The 24,854-nt window shown below is 39.1% G+C and overlaps 2 protein-coding genes and 1 pseudogene across 2 annotated transcripts; 1 reads left to right on the top strand and 2 right to left on the bottom strand.

The window, feature by feature from the left end:
* Window positions 1-2,906: 2,906 nt before the first annotated feature.
* LOC147866537 (small ribosomal subunit protein uS12-like) lies at window positions 2,907-4,640 on the bottom strand. Its single transcript, XM_087316992.1, has 4 exons — window positions 4,507-4,640; window positions 3,869-4,024; window positions 3,613-3,739; window positions 2,907-3,189 (listed from the first exon to the last, which is right to left on the bottom strand). The coding sequence occupies exons 1-4, from the start codon at window positions 4,509-4,511 to the stop codon at window positions 3,049-3,051; spliced, it is 429 nt and encodes a 142-aa protein (XP_087173118.1). The 5' UTR covers window positions 4,512-4,640; the 3' UTR covers window positions 2,907-3,048.
* A 9,187-nt stretch (window positions 4,641-13,827) lies between these two features.
* LOC147866536 (uncharacterized) lies at window positions 13,828-15,421 on the top strand (annotated as a pseudogene).
* Window positions 15,422-21,689: 6,268 nt separating this feature from the next.
* LOC147866535 (gibberellin receptor GID1C-like) lies at window positions 21,690-24,475 on the bottom strand. Its single transcript, XM_087316991.1, has 2 exons — window positions 24,319-24,475; window positions 21,690-23,129 (listed from the first exon to the last, which is right to left on the bottom strand). Exons 1-2 carry the CDS (start codon window positions 24,355-24,357, stop codon window positions 22,140-22,142), a joined length of 1,029 nt encoding a protein of 342 aa, XP_087173117.1. The 5' UTR covers window positions 24,358-24,475; the 3' UTR covers window positions 21,690-22,139.
* Window positions 24,476-24,854: the final 379 nt, after the last annotated feature.

Here is a 24,854-nt window from a genome sequence, read left to right as displayed (position 1 = left end):
TACAATACTGCGCTTCGATCTAAGATTTGTGCGAAATATGGGAAGCCAATGCTCAAACAAGGTAATATGTAGACAGCAGTAGAGCCTAGGGAGGACATAATGCATAATGCATATATTATCCATCTTGTATGGTATTCGTATGGTACCTTTCCTTTCAGAGTACCAAAACCTTCCCAAGTAGACGATATTTCACTAACCTTCAGTTATATTAATGTTGGTTTCTAGTAGCCATTGTTTTTTTATAAGGATCGGAAAACACCCTCAATATGGTAGTCTAGAATTAATATGTAGTTAAAACTCACGACATCCGGCAAATCGCTCTCAAGGTCTAAGTGAAGATCTTGTAATGAATTATGCATCTCTCTTAGTCTTTTTCACCTTATCATGGTGCCATATGGACAACAATCATATCCCAAAAAGGCCTATAAAATGCTCAAAGAAAGGTCAAAGAGAAGACCTTCAAGAAGTTCCTTAAGAGTAGATTCAGACTTGTATTGAAGGTATTTTAAAGCTAGACTAATAATGGTTGGATAGTGGTGGGGCATTCGATTCCGATGAATTTCCGGATCCTCTATGAAGCATAAGGAATCGAAAATTGTGAGTTCATGCATGGCCATACATATTAAATTTAAAGTCTGATGCAGAATAGTATTGTTGAGAGAATGAATCAAACAATCCAAGATCTTGAGTTATGTTCATGTTGCAGTTACATGTAAATCTCAACATGAGAATGAAATTATACTGCTTTGATTTGGAGGTTATAGATCATGCCTGTAAAATTCAACAGCTAAGATCATGGAAAGAATACTGTACCTTTATTTTGAAGTATATGCATCATAAACATACAGTTGGCTTTTGAATATCCCCAACGTACGTATGTAAGAAGTAGGTTTTTTGGACAATTCCTACCATTATTACCGGGTATTAGTTGATCAATCGATGTGCAGAACTTGAATCATGTTGTGACTCTGATGATGGCCTTTGCATAATGATTCTCAATAAGCAGTCTAATCCATGGAGAATATGTCAAACTTCCTACCCATTTTCTCAATTGATTTGATTTCTATGTGATTAGAGAGGAAATGACATTAAAATTCAAGATGTAATGTGCAGATTATCACTTTTGGTAATTACTCATTTAACCATAGATCTAAGTAGAAATTAAGTCACAACATTAACAAAGACCCAACAAAATTTATAATATGATCTTGGTAGAGCTTCTTCATCCCATGTGATTCAAGACCTACTCACATGCCACACCACAGCACGCATTTCGCACGACTGTAATTATAGCTTTTTGGAGGTAAACACAAATCTCACAAAGAGATAAGCATGCATTAGTAGCTCCAATAACAAACTAATTGTGTTTTTTTGTGGGTGCCGCATGAATCGCACAAATCTTCAGTTTGGGCTCAAATCCATGAGCTTCTACTCATAAGACAAACTGTCTCAGCCAAGTAAAGCTTCAGGCCACATCTTGCATTTTACTAAGAGGTAACTTAGAATCTAAATGAACCCTCCAACATTTCCAACACAAACTAAAAGCAGTTTTCTGAGGCATAATTACCCAAAACACACACTCGAACTCATTTTATCTCAGTGGGGCGCCGTCCACCCATGAGCTTGACTCAAAAAGGACCAATCTTCTAAACAAATTAGGTACATTAACCATCAAGCATTTGATAATCTAAAAATTAACTCACAATTAGCCCTAAAAATGATTTAGGCCAGCGTACTGTAACTCGTGATTAACCTTAAGTACGACCTCGAAGGGGTTTGAACCATGAGTTTTAGCTCATAAGACAAATCAGTAACTAATCTACAAGACCACACCACTTGATTATTGATACAATTCTTTATGGGCTAGTCATCTAGTAGCAGAACAAATCTCATCAAGTATTGTAGCTTGTGCTTGTGAACACAAACAATGCAAGTCTAGTGGCTTGTTATAGCATTGCTTAACTGTGCTCCTACCAATTATGTAGCATTTACTAAATATAGCTATTATACAATAATATGAAGCCTTATTTTTTGGCTTGATTTCGCCATTCACTGTTCTGAACATATAAACATTCCATCCAATGCTTGACATTGGGCACTTCATTACTTGATGCCAAAAGACCAATTCATTGTCATTATTGACATGATGCCTTTTGCATTATTCCAAACGATGGTAGTAATAATAGTTCAGAAACCCTTCACATTCCGAATAAGATAGATTTAGTATCATGTTACTCTTTCTAAAGAGCAAGACAGCAAAGACATGTCAATTAATGAGTAAACAGCAATCAATTGCTGCAGTATTTATCATATGTAGGGTATTCATACTACCCTTTCTAAAGAGAAACATAAACGGCATGACAATTAAAGAACAAACAGCACTCAGTTGTTGCAGTAAGCCTATCCTCCAGTAAACAGCAATCAATTGCTGCAGTTTTTATCATATGTAGGGTATTCATACTGCTCTTTCTAAAGAGAAACATAACAGCATGACAATTAAAGAACAAACAGCAATTAGTTTTTGCAGTAAGCCTATCCTTCAAATTGTTAGCAAACTAATCAATAGGGTCTGGTTAAGATGTATGATAGAATGAAATTAGAAAACTAGCAATAATGCACATTATAACCGAATAGATAATGCAGCTACTAAACTTCAACATGCACCGTTAATGTTGTTTTAACTTAACCTTGATGAGGAGGGAATATACTGTTTGATAGAAACAAAAACTCAGTGCACGGATGTTTAACAAATCAGAAAAAGCAGTATTCAGCACCAACTAGTAAACTTCAACATGAACAGTTAATTTCAGTAACCTAACCTTGAGGAAGGAATATACTGTTTGATAGAAACAAAAACTCAGTGCAGAGATGTTTAACAAATCAGGAAAAGTGGCATTCATGCGATATACTTGAAAGTACTGATAGTGTTCCATCCATTGAAAAGTCTCAAAAGTTCTTCGAAATCAATGACAATTCCTCATAAACAATAGCTAAACAACCGTTCATAGCTAAATAATATATTTGAATTTGACGTGCAAAACAGAAGACTTAAGACCTTGGCTTCTCTTTCTTCTCCTTGAAGAGAGCAAGAAGAGATACTCCAGAAACCTTCACAACTTTAAACCTAACTCCAGGAATATCGCCGACAGCATGGCCTTTTCGACCAAATCCAGCAATCAACACTTCATCCTGTGAGTAAAAAATGAGTAGAGATCAAAATATTAAAACAACACATCTCTACATGGTGGAACAACAAATACAAAGGCTCTGGGTATATATATTCCTTTTCAGATTAGAAGAAAGATGGTGTCTCCTATTTTACACTTCTTTGTTACATTTAGAAAACAAGAATGAATCAGTGTTCCCTACTCTCATTTTCTTATATATATAGTTGGAAGAAACAGGAATTCAGAACAAAGGCATTGATTTGACCTTTACTTGCATTTATATTTCAGCATTGTCAAAAGAAACAAGAATTCAGAACAGAGACATTGATCTTTACTTGCGTTTATATTTCAGTATTGTCAAAAGAAACGAGAATACATTTTCTTCAGAAGGGTTGAAAGGGAAAAAGCATAACCATCCACACAAAAAGACGCCGTTTCCACTTACATTTTCTTCGATATAGTTCAAGCATCCATCATTGGGAACAAAAGCTGCAATCTTCTTCCCATTCTTGATAAGTTGAACCCGGGCGCACTTACGAATAGCAGAGTTAGGCTGTTTGGCTTCAATGCCACTGTAAGTAAAACAACAACAATAGAAAACACTCAAAACGGAATAATTTGATGGATGTAGCGACACAAATCCGTGTGGAATACATACTTCAAAGACAATTCATGAAGAAAAGTAAAAAGAAACCACTTACATTTTCTCCAAAACAATTCCTTTAGCATGAGAAGAACCAGCAAATGGCTTCTTCCATTCATTTCCCAGGTTTCTCTTCTTGTAAGACTTATCGGCCCAGCGTTCCTCACGCCTGTGGGTCTTCAACTTTCGACCAGCTCCCATACCGCGTGTTTTCCTGAATCGAATACATACACAGCAAAACATCCATGTCGCAGAAGCTCAAAGAGATACAATGCGCATCAGACCTCTAATGCAACCTCATGTTATGTATGTTTATGCATAAAGACGAAGACAGACGTAGATTGAAGGCCCGACATACATACGAAAACCATGTTAAAGGCAAAACGCTGCATATACCAGCAGTTGCTTGACAAACTGGAATTTTTGGGGAGAGGGAGCATTGAAAAGAAAAACAGACAGAAAGGCAAGGTGAATCCTGATGCAAAATTACATATTTCTGAGATGATGCAACATCTTCCTCTACTGCTAATCGAAGAAGATGGGAAGAAGTACGACGAAGAACACACATGTTAAAACGTGCAGGAAGAAGATCGACAGATAAACATTAACGAGGAATCCACCAGATCCGAAGAAAAATCAGACCTGTTAACACTTTGCAACAAGGACAAGAATCAAAGGAAGAGAAAAAGAGCTTACCCCATGGCCGGCTACTGTGTAGAGAAGCAGCCGAGAGCTGTCTGCCGGAGAGGGGAAGTAGAGGGGAGGGGAGGGGGGGGTTTAGGGTTTGAAGAGTAAGACACAGAGAAGGCAAGCAAAAAGAGAAGATTAAGTTTCTATGGCAGTGTCTCTTATATATACATACATACACATACACACTATGTCTATGTCTATGTCTATGTCTATGTCTATGTCTATGTCTATGTCTATGTCTATGTCTATGTGTGTATGTGTATGTGTATGTGTATGTGTATGTGTATGTGTATGTGTATGTGTATGTGTATGTGTATGTGTATGTGTATGTGTATGTGTATGTGTATGTGTATGTGTATGTGTATGTGTATGTGTATGTGTATGTGTATGTGTATGTGTATGTGTATGTGTATGTGCATGTGTATGTGTATGTGTATATTGGAACACAAGATAAGGGTCAAAGGCTATGTTGTTCGCAAATGGTATATTGACCCATCGATAGAGGCCATAAGGTCACATTGGAAGTTATAAGTGTTGGGTAGACAACCTTTGTTCCGATTAGCATGGAGAGACCCAGTTGATTATTAGTGGACAAATCCATTTACTCGTAACAACTTTTATTTTCTCTAGTATTCTCTACTAGGTGGGCAACCCATGTTTCTGTGGGACAGACTAGATGTGTTATCCCAATTGCATTTTAATATTGGAGTCAGCAGGGTATTACACCGAAGTTTCTTCCTAAGTTTTGGGTTAACCAATGGGCAAGAAAAGAATAATGACAAATACTTCATGTACAATGGTTACTTGTGCATCGAGCCTTGTCAGTTGGCACATGGATGCATAATATGGGTGTATCCTCTAGTTGTGTTAGTTGTCATTTGCAAGTGGAAACTCGGAAACATTGTTGATGGGGTTACATTGAGTCTCAACTGGTATGGCAACACCACCTTAGAATATTTGTTATCTACTTTCCCCTATCGGTATTCACTTGAGGCATGTGTTAGGATCATGACCGGCCACAACCGGTTCTGCTTCGAATGTCTGGGTGCAAAGTATCTCGATAGACAGTACACAGACAGAAAAATGAAATACAGAGAAACAATATCTTTTACTTGGAAAACCCGAACTAGGAAAAACGACGGGGGTCCACGAAGCCCGAGAAACAGAATCACTATGATAGAGGAGAAGTACAATAAGAAACTCGGAGGCAACAACCTTGAGTTCTTCTTCGTCTAACTGACGGCTATAGAGTTACTAACTCTTACACTCTCTCTTACACAGTTACATAGGCAAAATACCTTTTGTGTCTCTATACAACCACTCTTACTACAATGATCAATCACAACACTTAAAGTTTCCCCTAGTTGTTTTTATACTAAAACAACTTTTTGGTTATTTACATACATAGCCCATAGGGGCACCTTTAGACTATTTACAATTATAGCCTCTCGAATTGGTCACGAAATCAATTTTCAGTTTCGACCTCGACAAAGTTTAGTCATCGATTCGGCATGTCCCATCAGGAGGGACCTGGTTTTCCCAACAACATGGTGGTTTGGATTTTGCTTGTCCTCTCTATTTTCCATTATAATGTCAAATCTATGGACCATGGTTTTCACACTAACTATGGAAGTGTTCGCCTACTTCCATTAGTGTCTCTATAGTTTTTATAAATTGCTTACACTAATGAATGGATATCTTTTATAAATGTTTATGTATATGTATATGCATAGATGATAGAATGATTAAATCAAACGTGTATGGTAAATCATCTCAAAGTTGGAAAAAAAAAATTTTGAAATTTCAAAAAATGACTATAGTGTATATTATATATTGATTGAATCAAATGGCAACACAATTCAAAATTCAAAACTTAGGAATTACCTAACTACTAAACATTAGAAAGCAGCAGCATAAAAATCAAATAGTTCAAAGACATAATTGTATAATTTGATGATGAGCTCATTCGGCAATTATCAATGTTCTCATCTCGCAACTAGTGAAGGTATCAATTTTGTCACTTTAGAACTTTACAAAAAAAGGAGTATGAACTATAGAGATTGAATCAAAATATGTCATTATAAATTATAATCAAACGTTCAAAAACTCATAAAATGTATATTTGAGAAGATAAAGAAAACATGACACCAACATAAAATTTTGCTATAACATGACACTAACGAGAGAGAGAGATGAGAAAATTAGGAATGGAACCCAAGACATAGGCAAAAGTAGCATAACAACTTACCTCTAGGATGAGCTAATTTCTAATAACAAAGAAATAGCATAACAACTTACCACTAGCGTGAGCTAATTTCTAGTAACAAAGAAAGAAAGAAAAAGAACATAACACTAACATAACATTTTGTTATAACATGACACAAACGAGATGAGAAAAATCGAGGTCGAACCCAAGACATGCAATAATAGCATAACCACTTACCACTAGGGTGAGCTAATTTTTAATAACAAAAAATAAAAATAAAAGGAAAATCATACTAAAAAACAATTTTGCTATGACATGACACTAATGAGAGACCGATGAGAAAATTGGGAATTGAATCCAAGACATAGACAACAATAGCATAACAACATGCCACTAGGAAGATGACACTAGCATAAAATTTAGTTATGACATGACACTAACGAGAGCGAGATGAGAAAAATGGGAATCAAACCCAAGACATAGACAACAATAACATAACAACTTACCACTAGGGTGAGCTAATTGTAATAACAAGAAAAGAAAAGAAAAAGCATCACATTTTTTCCTTTTCAAACGTGATCGTTTCCAAACATGTTCGCTTGCACGAACACGTTTATTATGTTCTGTTGAGAATCAAGCTCAACATAGTGCCATATGTGAACACACCTTTTGAGAATCTATGATTACTCAAAGGTCAAGAGTCACACCACTACTCTCTACATATTAACTATGTGTCATAGAATCATATTCTATTACACATAACTAATGAGTTACATATTCCCCACGACTATGAGTCTTCACATTCCCCAAGAGAGAGTTGTTGTTGTAGTGAGTTAATGAAGAGAGAGGGTGGCCTTATATAAAGCACCCTTCTCCTACTTCATACTAAGTCGGTTGTGACTCCTTGTAATGCTACATTTTTTGTATCTCTTACTTTACTTGTGAATATACATCTTCTTCTTGAGTACTTAATTGTGTTCCCATTCTATCTAATCTATCTTGTGTTTCTCTTCTCTTCTCTCTTTCCTCTCAAACATACACATAACACACATATTTTTCGCTACACAAGAATCATACTCGATTCTTTACATTGTATCAAAGCAGTTCTACACCAATGTTCATTGACAATGAATACTCAAATGGGGAGCGCTCTCCCTAGTGAGAAGTTGGACCGAAACAACTTTGCATCTTGGGAGTAGAAGATGCACCAATACCTTGTCAGCGAAGGCTATTGGTGCTACATCAATGGAGCACAAGAAAATTGACCCGACCTGAAGGACGCCGACTACTCAACATGGGAGCAAGCGGCGACTCGAGTAATGTATTGCTTGGTGACATGTGTTCACAACCACATGCTTGGCTACATTCGAGAAGTCGAGACGCGGAAGGAAGCGTGGGAGAATCTACAAAAGATTTTCGCCGCCAACATAACCGCGAGAAAGCTTCAACTCCGCCAAGAGTTGAATAATATCTAACAAAGGGATATGTCCATCACAAGCCACACCTTGAGATGAAGGACCTTTGTGATGCACTCGGCTCGATAAGCGTCAATGTGGAGGATGATGAAATGATGCAAATATGCCTCAACGGCCTTGCACCACGGTTCGGTGCGATGAGGACCGTCGTACTAGCACGAGACAATCCTCCATCTTTCTTCAATCTTCAATCCATGTTGTTGGTTGAAGAAAACCGTGATCAAACAAGGAGCAATGCCTTGGAAGGCCACATGCTGTACACGCATTCGAATGGAGGAAGAGGACACGACCGAGCAAGAGGCCGATTCGGCCAAGGACGAGGCAGACGAGGCCCGACTTATGAAAACAACTCGCAATTTCGACAACAAGACGGAAGCCATCGAGGAACCTTCGGAATAAGGGGGAGCTTCCATTCCGGTCCGGGCAGATAAAACTCGATCAAACGCGGATATTGCAGCAAAATCGGCCACCACGAAGAAGAGTGTCATAAGAAGATGTGCGAGTCGGCTTCCACTAGCCGACAACTCGCCAACTCCGACTATGACAACCGTGGCAGAATGTTCGTGATGAGACATAGAGCAAATTCTATGTCGGCTTCCACTTCGAATAGCGCATCTAGTCCGAAGACGTATGGTTTGTCGACTCCGGTGCCTTGAACCATATGATGTCTCATCAAGAATGGTTTTGAGAACTTCGAGAGCCGGACCGACCCGACTATGACGATACCGGAGACGACACCATGCATCTGATTCCACACATCGGTAATGTCCCATTCGGCAAAGAAGATAACCAAACTTTTATTAAGAATGTCTGGCATGTACCAACCATTACAAAGAATTTGGTCTTTGTCAGCCAAATTGTTGAGCAAGGGATGCAAGTACGATTTGATCAAGGTGGGTTGCTTCATGGAAAAAGAGGGTCGACTCATCGCTCGTGGACGAAGAGAGGGCCGAATGTTCATTCTCAACGAGATGAAATTGGCCATGTTCGCAAAAGGCATGAAAGCCGACTCCGACATAGAGTTATGGCACAGATTGGCCATATCAACTTTCAAAAGCTTAAGGTGATGCAATCGAAAGGAGTTGTCATCGGGCTCTCGACATTCAAAGAGAAAGAGATTGAAGGCGTGTGTGCTGCTTGCCAATTCGGCAAGCAATATCGGCACCCATTTCCGAAAGAGAGGAACGTGAGCAAAGGCGTACTCGACGTAATTCATTCTGATGTATGGGGGTCGGCTCAAACCGCGACATTCGGCGAATTCTGATACTACGTGACCTTCATTGACGACTTCTCTAGGCACACCTGGAGCTATGCCATACGGCAAAAGAGCGAAGTGTTCAGACACTTCCAAAATTTCAAGAGCGGAGTTGAAAAGGAAACGGGCCAACGTGTACGATGTCTTCGGTCAAATGGAGGAAAAGGGTACTTCTCCAACAAATTTTCGGCGGTTTTCCGAAAAGAAGGAATTCGACGAGAGTTTTCGTGTCAACATATGCCACAACATAACGGAGTGGCCGAATGAAAAAATCACCAGATCCTCGAAGTAGCATGGGCCATGATGAACGAAAAGCACCTGTCGAAGTCGGACTAGGCAGAAGCTGCGAACACAACCGTCTACCTAATGAATCAGTGTACAACATCCGGCATGCATGAGGTTACCCCGCATGAAAAGTTTTTCGAAAAGAAGCCGGACCAGACCTATCACATGTTCAGATATTTGGCTCCATTGCATACGTGCACATCCCCGACCAGAAGCGACAAAAGCTCGACCCGAAGTCGGAGAAGTGTATCCTCGTGGGATACTCCTGGAGCAAAAGGGGTACAAGTGCTATAACCCCTCTACTCAGAAGGGTCGTATAAGCCGAGATGTAGTCTTTGACGAATCGGCATCATGGTATGAAGCCGAGCCGAATCCTCCCGAACCATTTTCAGTCGACCAAGAATACGTCAAACAAGAGATAGAAGATGGAGATCGACTCGAACACATGTTCGAAGAAAGCCCGATTACAACAAGGCTTAGTGGGCCACAAGAGCCCCCAAGCGACCAAAGAACATCTCGGCCTAGTCCGAAGATGGACAAAGGTAAGGCAAAAATGCCTTTGAAGGCCTTGACATCCGCACAAATGGAGTGAAGAAAGCATTAGTCTCTGCGAACGAGAAGCTACGCTGATCCACCCGAGAAAAGAACCCGATAAGCCGATTCGGCTACGATGACTATATGGCGTACCATTACACCTTTATGATGAAGGTAACAGCAGTACGGGAGCCGGAAACGTTTTCCGAAGCCACGAAGGGCCCCAGATGGGTTGAAGCGATGAATGAGGAGATGCAAGCACTCTCAAAAAACAAGACATGGGATCTTGTCCCCCACTCACCACACAAGAAGGCGATCGGCAGTAGATGGATCTACAAGGTGAAGTATTACACCGATAGCTCCATAAACCGCTACAAAGCTCGACTCGTAGCGAAAGGATACGCACAAACACAGGGAGTCGACTACAAAGAGACATTTGCCGTGGTGGCAAAGATGACGACTGTGCGGACCGTAAATGCACTCGCAGCGGCGAAAGGGTGGCACCTCCATCAGATGGACGTAAAGAACGCCTTTCTTCAAGGCAAATTAGAAGAGGAGGTGTACATGGTACAACCATCCGAATTCGAATCCAGCATTCACCTGAATGTCGTATGTTAACTCAAGAAGCCTCTCTACGGCCTTAAGCAAGCACCGCTTGCTTGGCATTCGAAGATAATGCAATATCTTCATCAAATCGGCTTTCGAATGTCGAAATCCGACAACTCCCTCTACGTTGTCGTGAAAATCCGTCACTATGAGCGGATTGTGAGGCGGAACCGCCAGGATTATGGATCGGAAGGAATTATTGCTCACTCGTACAACACAAGCAAGATTTAAACATAAGACATAGGTGGGAGAAAACGTTTGTTTCTTGCAAAAGAAAATAGATTCTTTATAATTCTAGAATCATGTTACAATGGATTGGATATGAATATGAAAGATCATTCTTGAAAGAAAGGAGCCAACAACCATGTAAGGAGTGGTCCGATATCAATATGAGATATTATTTTTCCCCCAAGGAATGGGAGAGAGAAGAAGAGAGAGAAAAAAACTAGAGGAAAAAAAATGGAACATATACGGAGTTCCTCGTTGATCATAGCCCCCAACTTTACTTTGCATGCCCACTTTTAGTTGCATGGCCTCTACTTTTAGTTGCTTCCCTTTTTAATTGCATGGTTTTTAGTTGCATGCGACCGTCCATAGAATTCAGCCACATGATCCAACATAAAGTTCAGCCTGTGCATGATTCATACTTGCGTCCCGACCAACCCGTGAATCGTCCCGACCACAGTCGTGCGTCCTTTCCGAACCGTGCACCCACGATTGAGCCGCCAAGCCAGTTCCTCGTTGATCATAGCCCCCAACTTTACTTTGCATGCCCACTTTTAGTTGTATGGCCTCTACTTTTAGTTGCTTCCATTTTTAGTTGCATGCCTTTTACTTTTAGTTGCATGCGACCGTCCGTATAATTCGGCCACATGACCCAACATAAAGTTCAACCCGTGCATGATTCGTACTTGCGTCCCTACTGACCCGAGTTGTGCATCATGACCGACCCACCAAGCCGTGCACACATCTTGCGATTGAGCCGTGCGTCCCTTCTGAACCGTGCACCCGCAAATTTGGCCACATGACCCAACATAAAGTTCAGCCCGTGCATGATTCGTACTTGCGTCCCAACCGACCCACCAAGCCGTGCACACATCTCGCGATTGAGCCGTGCGTCCCTTCCAAATGGTGCACCCACAATTGATCTGCCAAGATGTGGGTTGGTCCGAAATGTCCACGCGCACGTGTGCGCACGCGTTCGTTCGTTCGTCCGAACCGTGCATGTGCACGTGACCGTGCGCCGTCTGAAACATCCGAACCGTGCTCGTGACCGTGCACCGTGGCCAATCTAGCCACGACCCAAAATCATTAAATCCACTTATCCACACAATTCAACTCAAGTCACCTTAAACATTCTGTGCTCCACACATAGACATAAAGTAATACCATAGATTGAGATATTCGCACTCGTGGGGCCTCCCCCACGAATACCAACGAATACGTATAAGAATATTTCTTCCAATATTCGTTAACTTTTTTTCCCCCTTTTTTTCCCTATTTTTTTTTAAAAAAAAATGCATTCGACGAGTAGCGAATAGAGAAGAGCTCTGCAGGGAATAGCAATCAACAATCAACAGGGAACAACATCAAACATCGGCTCCTCGAAATTTAGGGTTCGACTCCGTCCTTTCCTCCTCCTGCGTAAGACATACACTCGGGCAAAACTCGGGCAAAACTCGATAAGACTGTCTCTCTTCTACATTTCCTCATACTTTGTGACGTTTGACGTCCCAACCTCCTTTCAAATAATCTTCTATTTAAATTCTTATGTCTCTTGGCTACTCAAATTTGACTAGTATTTCTTGATGCTTGTGTGTGTGGTTTAGGATTTAGGGTTTATATTTGTGCTTTTTCAAAGTTATATGGCAGATTTCATTGTTTGGCCCAAATGTGGTCATTATATAGTTACCTCAATTTCGGATCAATCCCCGTTGCATATCTTGCTTTTGATAATTGTGTCTAGATAATGAATTTCTCCCCACCTATGCTTGGTAATGATGAGGAATCAGGATCGTATGGAAATAACTCCATGGAATATGAAGATGTTAGGAGCTATGGTGATGAAAACATATTGAAAATAATTGCATGGATTATGAATATACTATAGCCTATGGGTTTTTTTATCAATTGGGTCATTTAATATAGTGTATTTTGTTGCATAATTTAGTCATAGTATCCCGAGTAAATTGGTTGTGGAGGCATTCTATTTGAGACCTCTTTCTATATATTTCATAAAGAAAATTAGGGTTTGGGCAAAACTCGATAAGTCTCTCTTCTTAGTTGTCCAATAATCCATGATTTATTCATGCAATGATCATAAGATTAGATTTTAATTAGAGGCATTGTAGGATCATCCAAACTTAATTGGATTTTAATTAGAGGCCGGATTAATGAAGATTTTGGATCAAAAAGTCTCTTAAAAAATTTCCCTAAAAATTAGGGTTTTGGCAAAGCTCATTAAGTCTCTCTTCTCATCTCATTGTTGTCCAATCCTCTGTGATTTATTCATGCTAGCATTGTAGGATTATGCAATCATAATAAATTTTAATTAGAGGTAGGATTAATGAAGATTTTGGATACGAAAGGTTTTAATTCATTTTTAGGTATCAAATTAATCTCTTTCAGGATCAGCTGAAGGTTAATTTACTAAATGGTGAAACAAAAGAGCTTCGAATGGAATCATGTGGCCGTTTTGAGAAAACATGATAAGGGTATGCTTGTTGTTCAATGACATCATTGTCACCGTGTATTTGTTGGTGGCCCCTTTCAAATCAGAGCTCACTTGTTGGGCTTGAAAGGTTTAGGTGTTGACAAATGCCGTCAAATTGATGTTGTTATAAAAGCTGAAGTACAAAAAATGGTATCTGGTTGTGCAAATGTTGACATGAATGATGAGTCATCAATGGAATGCAATGTTGAAAATTGTAGCACAAATGTTGATATGAATGTGGAATCAACATCTATCAATGAAATGTCTTCATCATCGTTTGGTAATGCATCAACAAGTAAAAAGATGAAAGTAGACAATGTTGAACCTTTGAAGATGTTATGGCAAAAGCAACTTGATAAAAATGCTGATGAAGCAATCAAGAGGTTTCTTTTTGTAGAGGATATACCGGATGTAAAAGTGGGAAGTACATATTTCCGTGAATTAATAAAAGTTGTGGCACTTGCTGGGCCGTCTTATGAGCCACCATCTCCTTATCAATTGCGCAAAAGGCACTTGAATGAAGAGGTGAAATATGTTGAAAATGAGATTATGCAAATTAGAGAAAAATGGAAAACTATTGGATGCATTGTTGTGAGCGATGGTTGGTCAGATACCAAGAATAGACCAATAATTAATGTCATGGCTACTTCTGCGTATGGCACTGTGTTTCTGAAATCAGTTGACACTAGTGGAGAATATAAATCGGGAGAGTATATCTTTAAGATTTTAAAGGATGTTATTCTTGATATTGGCCCATCAAATGTTGTGCAAGTTTGTATGGACAATGCAACTAATTGTGTAGTAGCTGGGAGGATGATAAATAAAGAGTGGCCCATGATCTTTTTTACCAGATGCACATGTCATTACATCGATTTGTTGTTTGAAGATATTGGAAAATGTGCTTGGGTTCATGATGTTTTGAAATTAGCTACAAAGGTAATCGTGTTTATTACACGAAAACAATATTCTTTGGCAATGTTTCGTAAGTTTAGTGAGAAAGAATTGTTAAAGCCTTCCACTACTAGATTTGCCTATAGTTTTATCATGTTGTCAAACTTATTGGATGACAGAGTCAAAGGTGGATTAAGAAGAATGGTGGTTAGTGAACAATGGTGTCAATGGAAAGGATCAAAAACACAACTAGGAGAAGAAATAGTTTCAATTATACTTGATGCTTCTTTTTGGGCAAATATAAAGAAGATCGTAAAGATATGCAAGCCTATCCTAAAAGTTCTTAGATTGGCAGATAGAGAAGGTACAACCATGGGTTTAATTTATGAATGTACTCATCGTATGATAAAAGAAATAAACCACATTGAAGATGTAGATCGTTTATTGCTTAATGAAATTCGGGGAATATGTATGCAAAGATGGATAATGTTACATTCACCATTGCATGCAACTGCTTTATTTTGCATCCAATTTGGAGAGAAAAAATTCAAGATATTGATGAGAAGCTGAATACAAGTTGGATGGAAACTATTATGCGGTATACTAATGGTGATAAAAGTGGTGGGAAACATTTGGAGCAAGCACTCCAAACTTAAAAAGGCTTGCAATTCGTGTGCTTTCTCAAGGTTCATGTGCATCTTCTTGTGAAAGAAATTGGAGTACATTCTCATCGATACATACAAAAAAAAAGAAATAGATTGACTCGTGCTCATGTTGAGAAATTGGTTTATATACATACAAATCATTGTCTCATTAGAAGAATAAAGGAAAGGGGATTATGCCTAATTGAAGCAACATTAGATATGATCAACAAAGAAGAAGATGATGAGAGACTTTTGAGAATGCAAAATCAGGCTATTGATGAAAATGAAGCTCATAAGGACATTAGGGATTAGCTTGAAGATACGGATGATGAATGTGATAGTGCATAGACTCTTAAATCTCGAAGCATTACTTAGAAGTTAGAACCTAGAACTTAGAAATTAGAATATAACGGCTCATAATCGCTTTAATTAAAACTTTTCTTTCTTATGTTAGTGTGATTTTGAAGACCTTCCAGTTTTCTATTAATTGGTGATTTTTCCTTTTTTTTTTAAGTGATTTGAATACTTTTTATTATGTAAATTTATCTTCCATAAACGAATGGTTTTATAATATTATTGGAGCAATTTTATATTCTCGAATATTACGAATATTGCGGATGTCAAATACCATGCATATCACACATGGGTCAATCTATGAGTAATATGTTTTGGCTTTCCTTATATATTGTGGGATCCATTGTTGTCCTGTCTATGTGGGATATCATCTCCTAGTTTTGTTTTCTAAATCTTCTCAAACTTTATACTTACATAACTTGATACTTAGTTGTATGTTTGATGTGTCGTAAAATGTGTTCGGAAGTTCTTGAAGACATCAATCTTTCCATATTAACCCATTAAGCTAATATTAAATAATTATTTTACTAGTTTTCATATTGTGTGTGAAGAACCACACGACAACGTACAAAACGACTCTAAAAGCCCGATTGTCATCATTCTATGTGTGGATGATCTGGTTATTGGAGGTGAGCATTTAGTCGACATCAACAAGGTCAAGTCCCTCCTCTCCGAAAAATTCGAGATGACGAACATGAAGGAGCTCCATTACTTCCTTGGAATCGAAGTAATTCAGATTCCGGTCGGCATTATGATCTCTCAACGACACTACATCCTTTACTTGTTATACAAGTTCGGGATGGCTGAGTGTAAATCTGTGGCAACCCCCCTCAATCAAAACCTCAAACTAGATGTCAATTCTGATGCAAACGAGTGCAAGCCGACTCAATATCGTCAACTAATCGAGAACCTCATCTATCTCACGATCACTCGACCCGACCTTAGCTATCCAATCAGACTCCTTAGCCAATTCATGCGAACTCCGCGAGATAGCCATTTTGATTATGCTAAGCGAGTATTATGATACGTGAGCGGCACAATGGATTACGACATTCTCTACAAATTGGCGACACCAATTCGACTCGAAGGGTACACAGATGTCGACTGGGCAGGCTACAAAGTCGATTGATGATCAACCTCTGGTGTTGTCTTCTCCCTTGGCAGCGGAGCGATTTCATGGAGTAGCAAGAAGTAATCGACCGTCGCTCTTTCGAGTATGAAGGCCGAATACAAGGGCGCATTCGTGGCTGCATGTGAAGCCGTATGGCTCAAGAGGATTTTGAAGGATCTAAGCGTTCCCATCAAGGATTCGACTCCCCTTTACTGTGACAACATGAGCAGTATCCATCTGGCTCGGAACCCAGTGTTCCACGCACGCACAAAGCATATTGAAGTGCACTATCACTTCATTCGAGAGCACGTTGTCGTGCCTTTTGGCGCCAGATCGTTTGCGTGAGTCGGGTGGGAACCGCTGGGGTTTTGGACTAGGAAGAGGAAGAATTTGAGACGATTTTAATTATGAATAGATTATTATAAACTTGCGAATCCCACAAGTACAGATTATATTATTTTTGTGAATCCCACGATTATATTAATTGGTTGGTGTTTTCGGAAATATATCCAATTTCCAAGTATTTCACACCCCCCCCCCATTCCAAGTATTGCTATATCCTTATGTAGTGATGAGGGAGTCTTAGCAATCCATGCTTTTTCTTCTCTAACCATAGACTCCATGCTTTTCCCATAGATAGACTATATGCTTTATCTAAAGTGATCATGCTTTTTCTAACTTGTGCGTTTTTTTTTATCAACTATAGTGTTCATGCACGCTAGATGTGCATGCGTAGCCTTTTCTTTTAGCATGCCTTTTCTTTTAACTAAAGTTTATCCTAGGTGAACTAAGCTGTATATGTGGAACATCTACTTTTTAACACTAATGAAATGCTAGTGCAACGGTAAGACATTACATTATTAACATGGAGGTGCAAGGTTCAAATCTTGCCCTATGCATGTAATGCTTATTTTGATATTTTCTTCTTTTTTCTTCTTTTTTCTTCATATTTATTCAATCGATTATTTTATATTATTTTCACATAGTGTACGAAATACACTACGACAACGTTCAGGTCGGAGATGTCGATCGTCAACACATCAACACGAATCTTCAGACAACCGACAACTTCACCAAAGCCCTAGGAGCCGACAAGCTTCGACAATGCATGTTAGACCTTGGATTGACGATCCCTGACTTGTCAAGCTTGAGGGGGAGTACAAGAGAGAACCGCATACCGTCTTAACCGTGTACAAGCTGAAGCGAACACCAGAGATTGTCCAAACCGGATACCAACTGAAACGGACATCAACCGAAAGGAACCGACCCGAGTTGAGCTTGAGGGGGCGTGTTGAGAATCAAGCTCAACATAGTGCATCGTGTGAACACACCTTTTGAAAATCTATGATTACTCAAAGGTCAAGAGTCACACCATTACTCTCTACACATTAACAATGTGTCATAGAATCATATTCTATTACACATAACTAATGAGTTACATATTCCCCATGACTATGAGTCTTCACATTCCCCAAGAGAGAGTTGTTGTTGTAGTGAGTTAATGAAGAGAGAGGGTGGCCTTATGTAAAGCACCCTTCTCCTACTTCATACTAAGTCGGTTGTGACTCCTTGTAATGCTACATTTTTTGTATCTCTTACTTTGCTTGTGAATATACATCTTCTTATTCAGTACTTAATTGTGTTCCCATTCTATCTAATCTATCTTGTGTTTCTCTTCTCTTCTCTCTTTCCTCTCAGACAAACACATAACACATATCTCTTCCGCTACACAAGAATCATACCCGATTCTTTACATGTTCTATTTGTATATGTATATGTATATGTCTATGTGTATGGCGGCCATGTCCATCATTTTGACATGTTATTCTTCTATAGTTGGCCACCATTGCCACATTTGACCTTTCAGTCGAGCGGGTAGGAACCAAAAAATCCTCACCATTTGTGGTATGCCAAATTTACACATGCATATGTGGTGTCACAACCTTCAGTAAATAGAGGTTGTTGACATTGCATCCATCGCCTCGTAAAGACATCCTATCTTCTTCCTCGCACGCGGCCCATGCATAAGGGTCTTCAACATTGGATAGTTGTTGCAAAGCAAAGCAAAGCTGCTAGATTGTGTCGTCTATGCAATGACAATAAATGAAGCGTCACTATAAGAACTTGGCATAGAGTGTGTCTAACACAACTATGACAAAGAGTTGCCTATGAGCATGAGATGATAATGGAAATGGTATTGGTTCAATGTCAACCGTCCATAGCTTCAACGCAACTTGATTGTAAACCTTGCAAGAAAATTTTCATGGCTATAATCCTACAAGTGGTGATGCAAAATTTAGCCTTGTCAACCATTATGATGAGTAAGATGCACAAGTACATGTCAAGAAGTTATGACAATTGCCTAATCCAAGGTTTGGGTGATAGGGTAACATTATGAATTGAATTCCATGGTACATGACATCTCTCGTGTTTAAAGGAAATCTGAAAATTTGCAGAGAATTATGTTAACATTGAAGATAAATCATACATCATAAACCTTTGCAAATTCTTCCCAATACGAGCTCTATCTTTGCCAGAAAATGTATTCACTTGCAGTTAGATTGTCTTCCAATAGTCCATGACATGGACACAAAAAATCATACCAATTAAGTTTATGCATAAACAAGGACAAGGAAAGATACAACAAATTTGGATTACCTATGCAAGGTGTCCCAAAGTTTACATTGTTTATGCATAAACAAGGATAAGGAAAGATACAACAAATGTGGATTACCTACGCAAAGTGTTCCAAATGTTCTATTGGTTAATCTATCTCGTCTAATTTTATTTAGTAATTGAAGTCATTTCATCATGGGGCATTATTGAATGCACATCTTGATTGTGCCACGTAATGTGTCATGTTGTGCTTTGTGTATGTTTTTGGTGAAGTGATTGTTAAATTAAAGAATCCAAGATTGTAAGTGCCAATTTCTAAATAGTGGACGATAATTTCTAAATTATGCATTGTGTAACATCATTTTCCATCTTGCATATCAATTGTAAAAGCACGCACATTCTTTGTTGGTTGAAAACAAGCATGCAAAAAGATAAATGCTCATAGTCAATATAAATTTTACCTAGAATTGATACAATATCAATAATAGATAGAACGTGTCAATTGTAGGTTGTAGCATATGTCAGAGCAATATGCGCTATTGCTAATGTACGTAGCATTACTTTGTGGTTGAAGAAATGCAACATGTTTTCAATTGCATATCTTGAATTGCTTTTGTGATTCCCCATACCCAACTCATATCTTAAACGGCTAAGTTGATTATTGCTAAGAAATTGTAAGATGTGAGATTAGTGAATGAAACAAACAATATGAAATCGTATGTTGAGGAATGGTATAAGCCATTGATAACCCATATGTTCTTAAAAGTTTGAGCCATGTTCTTGTAATGTTTATTGCCTTTTTAGAGGTCCATGAAGATACGTTTGGAATCTATACTTGAAACTTCCCGACCCCAAATTTTTTGTGGCCAATAATAACGTTTCAAATCTGCATGGGCATAAAAAAAAGATAAGTTTACAACTTGTCTCAAAGTTTTGAGGGATCAAACATTAAATCCGTGCATTGGCTATTACCTAACGTATTCAAGTTTTTCATATGAATGCTAACAAATAGAAGATCCAAAAACTAAACATATTCAATGCTTGATGAGGAGGAATGAATTCTGATCCCCAACTAGTCTTTGGAAAAAATCGCGAGATTTTGATGTTTAGCTTGCAAAATAAAGATTTGAGATCCTCGCAAAAAGATAGAAACAAACAAAAGATTTAGAAACATTGTGGAGCCAAATGAGTATTGGATTGACTTTACTTTCCATTGAATCAACAATGTGTGTCTTTGAAATAGTATCCTAGAAAACGCCACATTGAACAAACATTGGCTCAAAGAGGAGTTATAACATTGGAGAACCTTCTCCTCAAACTACAAATGTACTTCAACCAAAGAACCTTGCAATTGAAATTATTAAAATGAAAAAATAATAATCAAAAGTAGTTTTCTCAACAGTTTCACATATACACAACAATATAGTTATTTTATTATTGCTCAATGTTCATCCTATGAAAATTATGCATCATGCCTTGGATGTAATGAGCATTGTGTTAAAGGGATAAAGTTTAACGAGATAATTTTATCCCCAAGGAGTAGAATTAAAAACAAAAAACCATTCAAAGTCTTCTAGCCACATTTGTTCGAGGTCTTTTTATATTCAAAGCAACCCTTATCTATAGTGTTCACTTGGACTAGACATTGTACACATTTCAAAGCAACTTGTCTACTTCTAGTACTAAGCTCCTTATGATGCTTTTCCTATCATTACACAATATTGATGTATTTGTTACTACAAATTCTTTCCACCTTTTGATCAAATTATGCAACTTAAAATTTTAAGTACTCTTGCTTCCTATGCATGTCTCAAATCTCTGGCTCCAGCTAGTACCATACCATTTATAGTATGATTTCACTCGATAAAGTGTATAACCATGCACTTTTTGCATTGCGTCACTTCCATAACCATTCACGTCAATTGCCACACTTTCATCTTTTCATAATAAAGTGTTTGCAATGGAGAACCAATGGTAGTTCTAGTCCCTTCATTGCATATCTCAAATGACTCATAGTCCATTTACAACGAACCAAAAAAACCATTTATATTATATAACACTATTGTCCTAGTGTATAATAATGCTTTGCTAGCATCAATAACATGTCATGACTCATGAGTCCAATGAGCCAATCTTGGAAAACCAAAATATTCACTTCTAACACTAGTCCCTTCTACGGCATAGACTACACACTTTTATCATGTCTTTGTTGGGACTAATCCAACTAAAAAAGCATTACTATTATAGACTCTTTGAATGGATTATTTCCAGCAAAAAGATTATGCACCGATCTCAATGAGATTGTCTCGACAAAACATGGTTTTCCTACAACCCAATCACAAACACCATATCAATCTCTCTTGCAAGCGATTCCTCACTTCTAAGTTTCCACGTAACGACAAGACAAATAAAAGCAACACTTCGTAACTCTAAAGAGAAAAAACACCATCAAAAGTGGTCAATTAAGAAATAAAATACCATGTAGAGCCTAACACAATATTGAACAACAAGAATCCTTGAAATTTCTTCTTCCAATTTCCAAATATACATGATATTTTAAACACTTTTGAGATGGTCGGCACCATTCTTTGGCAAGGCACATCCAAGGTATAAGCCCAGTACAAGGCTTGAATCACAGAGAGAGAGAGAGAGAGAGAGATGTGGTGGGTCAGAAAATTAAACCCGAATTACGGCAACCCTTTACAGACCCACTTGTGTAGCCTTAAAGCCAAGTGGATGGGTAAAAGCTGCCCTTGAGTATACAATGTTGTGAGGTTGTTGTGTGCAAGCACTATGAAACATTTCTTTTTTGAAGGAAAAATAACAAGAAAAAAGGGGGAAAAGAGGGGGGCAAAGAGCCCAAATGAGTAATACATATTTTTCCTCGCTCTTACCAGCAGAGTATATGAAAATCATGTGATAAGCCATACCCCGCCTCCCCGAATGGCTTCACAATTCATGAAGGAACTTCACGAGGTTCTCAACAAGGGTATAGAAGAGCTCCGTATTGGGAAGCAAGAAGAAGCCCATCGTGGCTTGCTCCAAGAACAAAAGCCGTATGGGTTTGCCTGCCTTTTCCATCGAGTGTACGAACTTGAATTGCCAGTCTTGAAGAATATCAAAGCCCCCGACAACAACAAGACACGGGGGAATATTCACATCGGCTAATGAGGGTGCAGCTGCGGAGAACGGATTACACGCGGGATGCTCTCTATCGGCTCCTACGGGTAGAAAAGCTCTCCAATACCAGTCTCTATCTTTCATGGTAACAAAGTATTTGCCATCCAGCAGCCTTTCGGCAGGGGTTCTTTCTTCTCCGCCAAACATAGGCATGAGAAGCACCGTCCCCGAGAGATGGATGCCGACATGGGTGGCCATGAGGGCCACATGGTGTGCTATATTCCCTCCCGAGCTGTCTCCCGCGAGGAAGCATCGGTCGGGGTTACAATCCAATTGGTGTAAGTATTGCCTCCCGACCACACTTTTTGCCCACCGGACACAAGCTACACCATCCATATAAGGCACAGGGTACCGATGCTCCGGAGCCCTCCGGAAGTTTACAGATAACACCACGCAACCACACAGATGCGCCAATCTCCGGCACATCGCGTCGTAGATCGCGCTATTGGCCGACGAGTGCACAAAGCTTCCCCCATGGAAATATAGAAGCAAAGGCTTGGGATCGCTACTACTTCTTTGCACATTCTCTTGTGTGGAAGGCGGTTCTAAAGACCAGAAGATCCTTCCCCATAGTCCCGTGCCTCGGTCGATTATGACATCGACACTGGCAACGCCATCGACGGGAGTGGCATTGGCCGGAACCTTCCGGTCGAGGAACTCTGCCAGGTGGCGATTGAAGGACCCGTCCGGCCTCCGGAGAAGATTGTATGCTACCTTGAAGTTGGAGATGAGCACCCATGTGGTAAGGGGAACAACACCCTACATACAAATCGGAAAGACAGATGATCTTGCCTTGTAAGAAGAATGAAGCCACATCAAGCAAATCCAACTTTCCAAGTACAAAAGACCAAAGAAAAAAGGCATGTTAAGGAACCCCCAATTACTCGCTCTTCGGCAAATTATTATTATTTTCTATCTCACCAAGCCCTAAGAAAATGTATAGAAAGTACAGAAAGAGATGGCTAATCATCCGAAATGTTGCATCGCATTGAAACCCAGAAAAAATATAGCAAAATGTCTGCCAATTCCCGTAACATTTTCAGCTTCTTTACTTTCAATAATACTTCCAAGAAAAATCTTGGAATGTTTTTGTCAAAATTCCATTAAAGCCTTTAATTCCAGGTGTCATGAAGCCATCCCCAATAGCATTGAGAATCACCATAACCATGTCATAAGGAAAACAGAGGTCTGTTTTTTCAATCCACATAGACCCTAATTTGGCACAACATAATATTTTGGATTACATTAGCAATAGAACCCTAATTTTGGCACAATAATATCCATATTTCCTAGCATTAACTCAGAAACTCTAGACTTGACAGACAATTCACATATCAAGACGATATTCCGGGATCCTATCCACATATTCCAGAAGCCTATACATATCAGGGGAGATTTCAAATCCATAGTTTTGATACCATGTATACATAGAGTACACATAGAGGGAACCCAAAAGAGGCTTATTTTTCTAGAGAATCCCGAAATGTTTGGCACCATGTCTATTAGTTATGGAACCCTAATTTGGGCACCAAAATTTACATCTCGAGAGACCGGAAAAAAATGTTTAATTGTTCTTTTCCTATCTAAATAAACTGCAACCATATCTATCAGTCACAGAAACCCTAATTTTTTGGCACTAGCTCTACAAATCAAAGAAACATTACATTTTTCCACCATGTACACATATACATAAGAGGATCAAAAAGGCTGACTGATCCACGGGATGGATGGATCCTAAAGTAAATCCGGTTGCAACACCGTGTTAAAAATAATATAGAAACACAGAATTTCTAGATCCTTTATTGTAGCTAATACATAACACCATCCACAAGGGCACCCCGATTAGAGAGAAGCACGGTCAGAAATAACAAAAGGCGGGACAGAGCTTTGCAAAGATTTGTTAAGAGTAGAGGGGGAGAGGGAGAGGGAGAGGGGGGGAGATTTTTACCTTGGAATCAGATGAAGAAGAAGTTTCTTCGGTAGCCATGGAAACAGATCATACAGGAAGAAGGAACACGAGGAAAAGAAAGAGAAAGACAAGCACAAAGGAAAAACAGAGGAAAAAGAGGAGAGAGAGAGAGAGAGAAGTCGAAACGGATAACAAAACAAGAGAAGACGACAAACAGGGGAGACAGTGTCTTCTTTTGTCCGGACAAAAGTCTACCCCACGTGTGAACACAATCTGGACATTGTTGTTGGGTTGGGGCGGGGGGGGTGAAGATGGATGAACCATCATTGATCCTTCGTGGTGGTTGTGCCGATGAATGAATGATCAATCCCACTCATTAAAAAACCAATCTTTCGGTCAAGCTCAGAAACGAAAAAAACACAGTAAGTTGCATTTGTTTTTTTGCTTTTTGCTTTTTTCTCTCCGAACACTTGGCAAAGATTATCGCCGAAACCTCTCCCTCTCTCTCTCTCTCTCTATTCATATCTTTCTATGGGTTGTTTCGGTAAGTTAAATCTTATCGGAGTGACCTAGGA

Source organism: Azolla caroliniana, unplaced genomic scaffold, assembly GCF_043228905.1.
Source record: "Azolla caroliniana isolate FFs.n. ecotype wild unplaced genomic scaffold, voAzoCaro1.0.p SCAF_3, whole genome shotgun sequence".
Classification (NCBI taxonomy): Eukaryota; Viridiplantae; Streptophyta; class Polypodiopsida; order Salviniales; family Salviniaceae; genus Azolla; species Azolla caroliniana.
The sequence above is the reverse complement of the archived record's forward strand: the minus strand, read 5'-3'. Positions and strand labels throughout refer to the sequence as shown.

Excerpts from the sequence above, each read along its gene's own strand:
- LOC147866537 (XM_087316992.1), bottom strand. Across the intron at positions 3,740-3,868 it reads GGAATTGTTTTGGAGAAAAT|TGGCATTGAAGCCAAACAGC; the intron begins GTAAGTGGTTTC and ends TTTTACTTACAG. Across the intron at positions 3,190-3,612 it reads TGAACTATATCGAAGAAAAT|GATGAAGTGTTGATTGCTGG; the intron begins GTAAGTGGAAAC and ends TTTTACTCACAG.
- LOC147866535 (XM_087316991.1), bottom strand. The coding sequence starts at position 24,357 with ATGGCTACCGAAGAAACTTCTTCTTCATCTGATTCCAAG. Across the intron at positions 23,130-24,318 it reads CTTCTTCATCTGATTCCAAG|GGTGTTGTTCCCCTTACCAC; the intron begins GTAAAAATCTCC and ends ATTTGTATGTAG.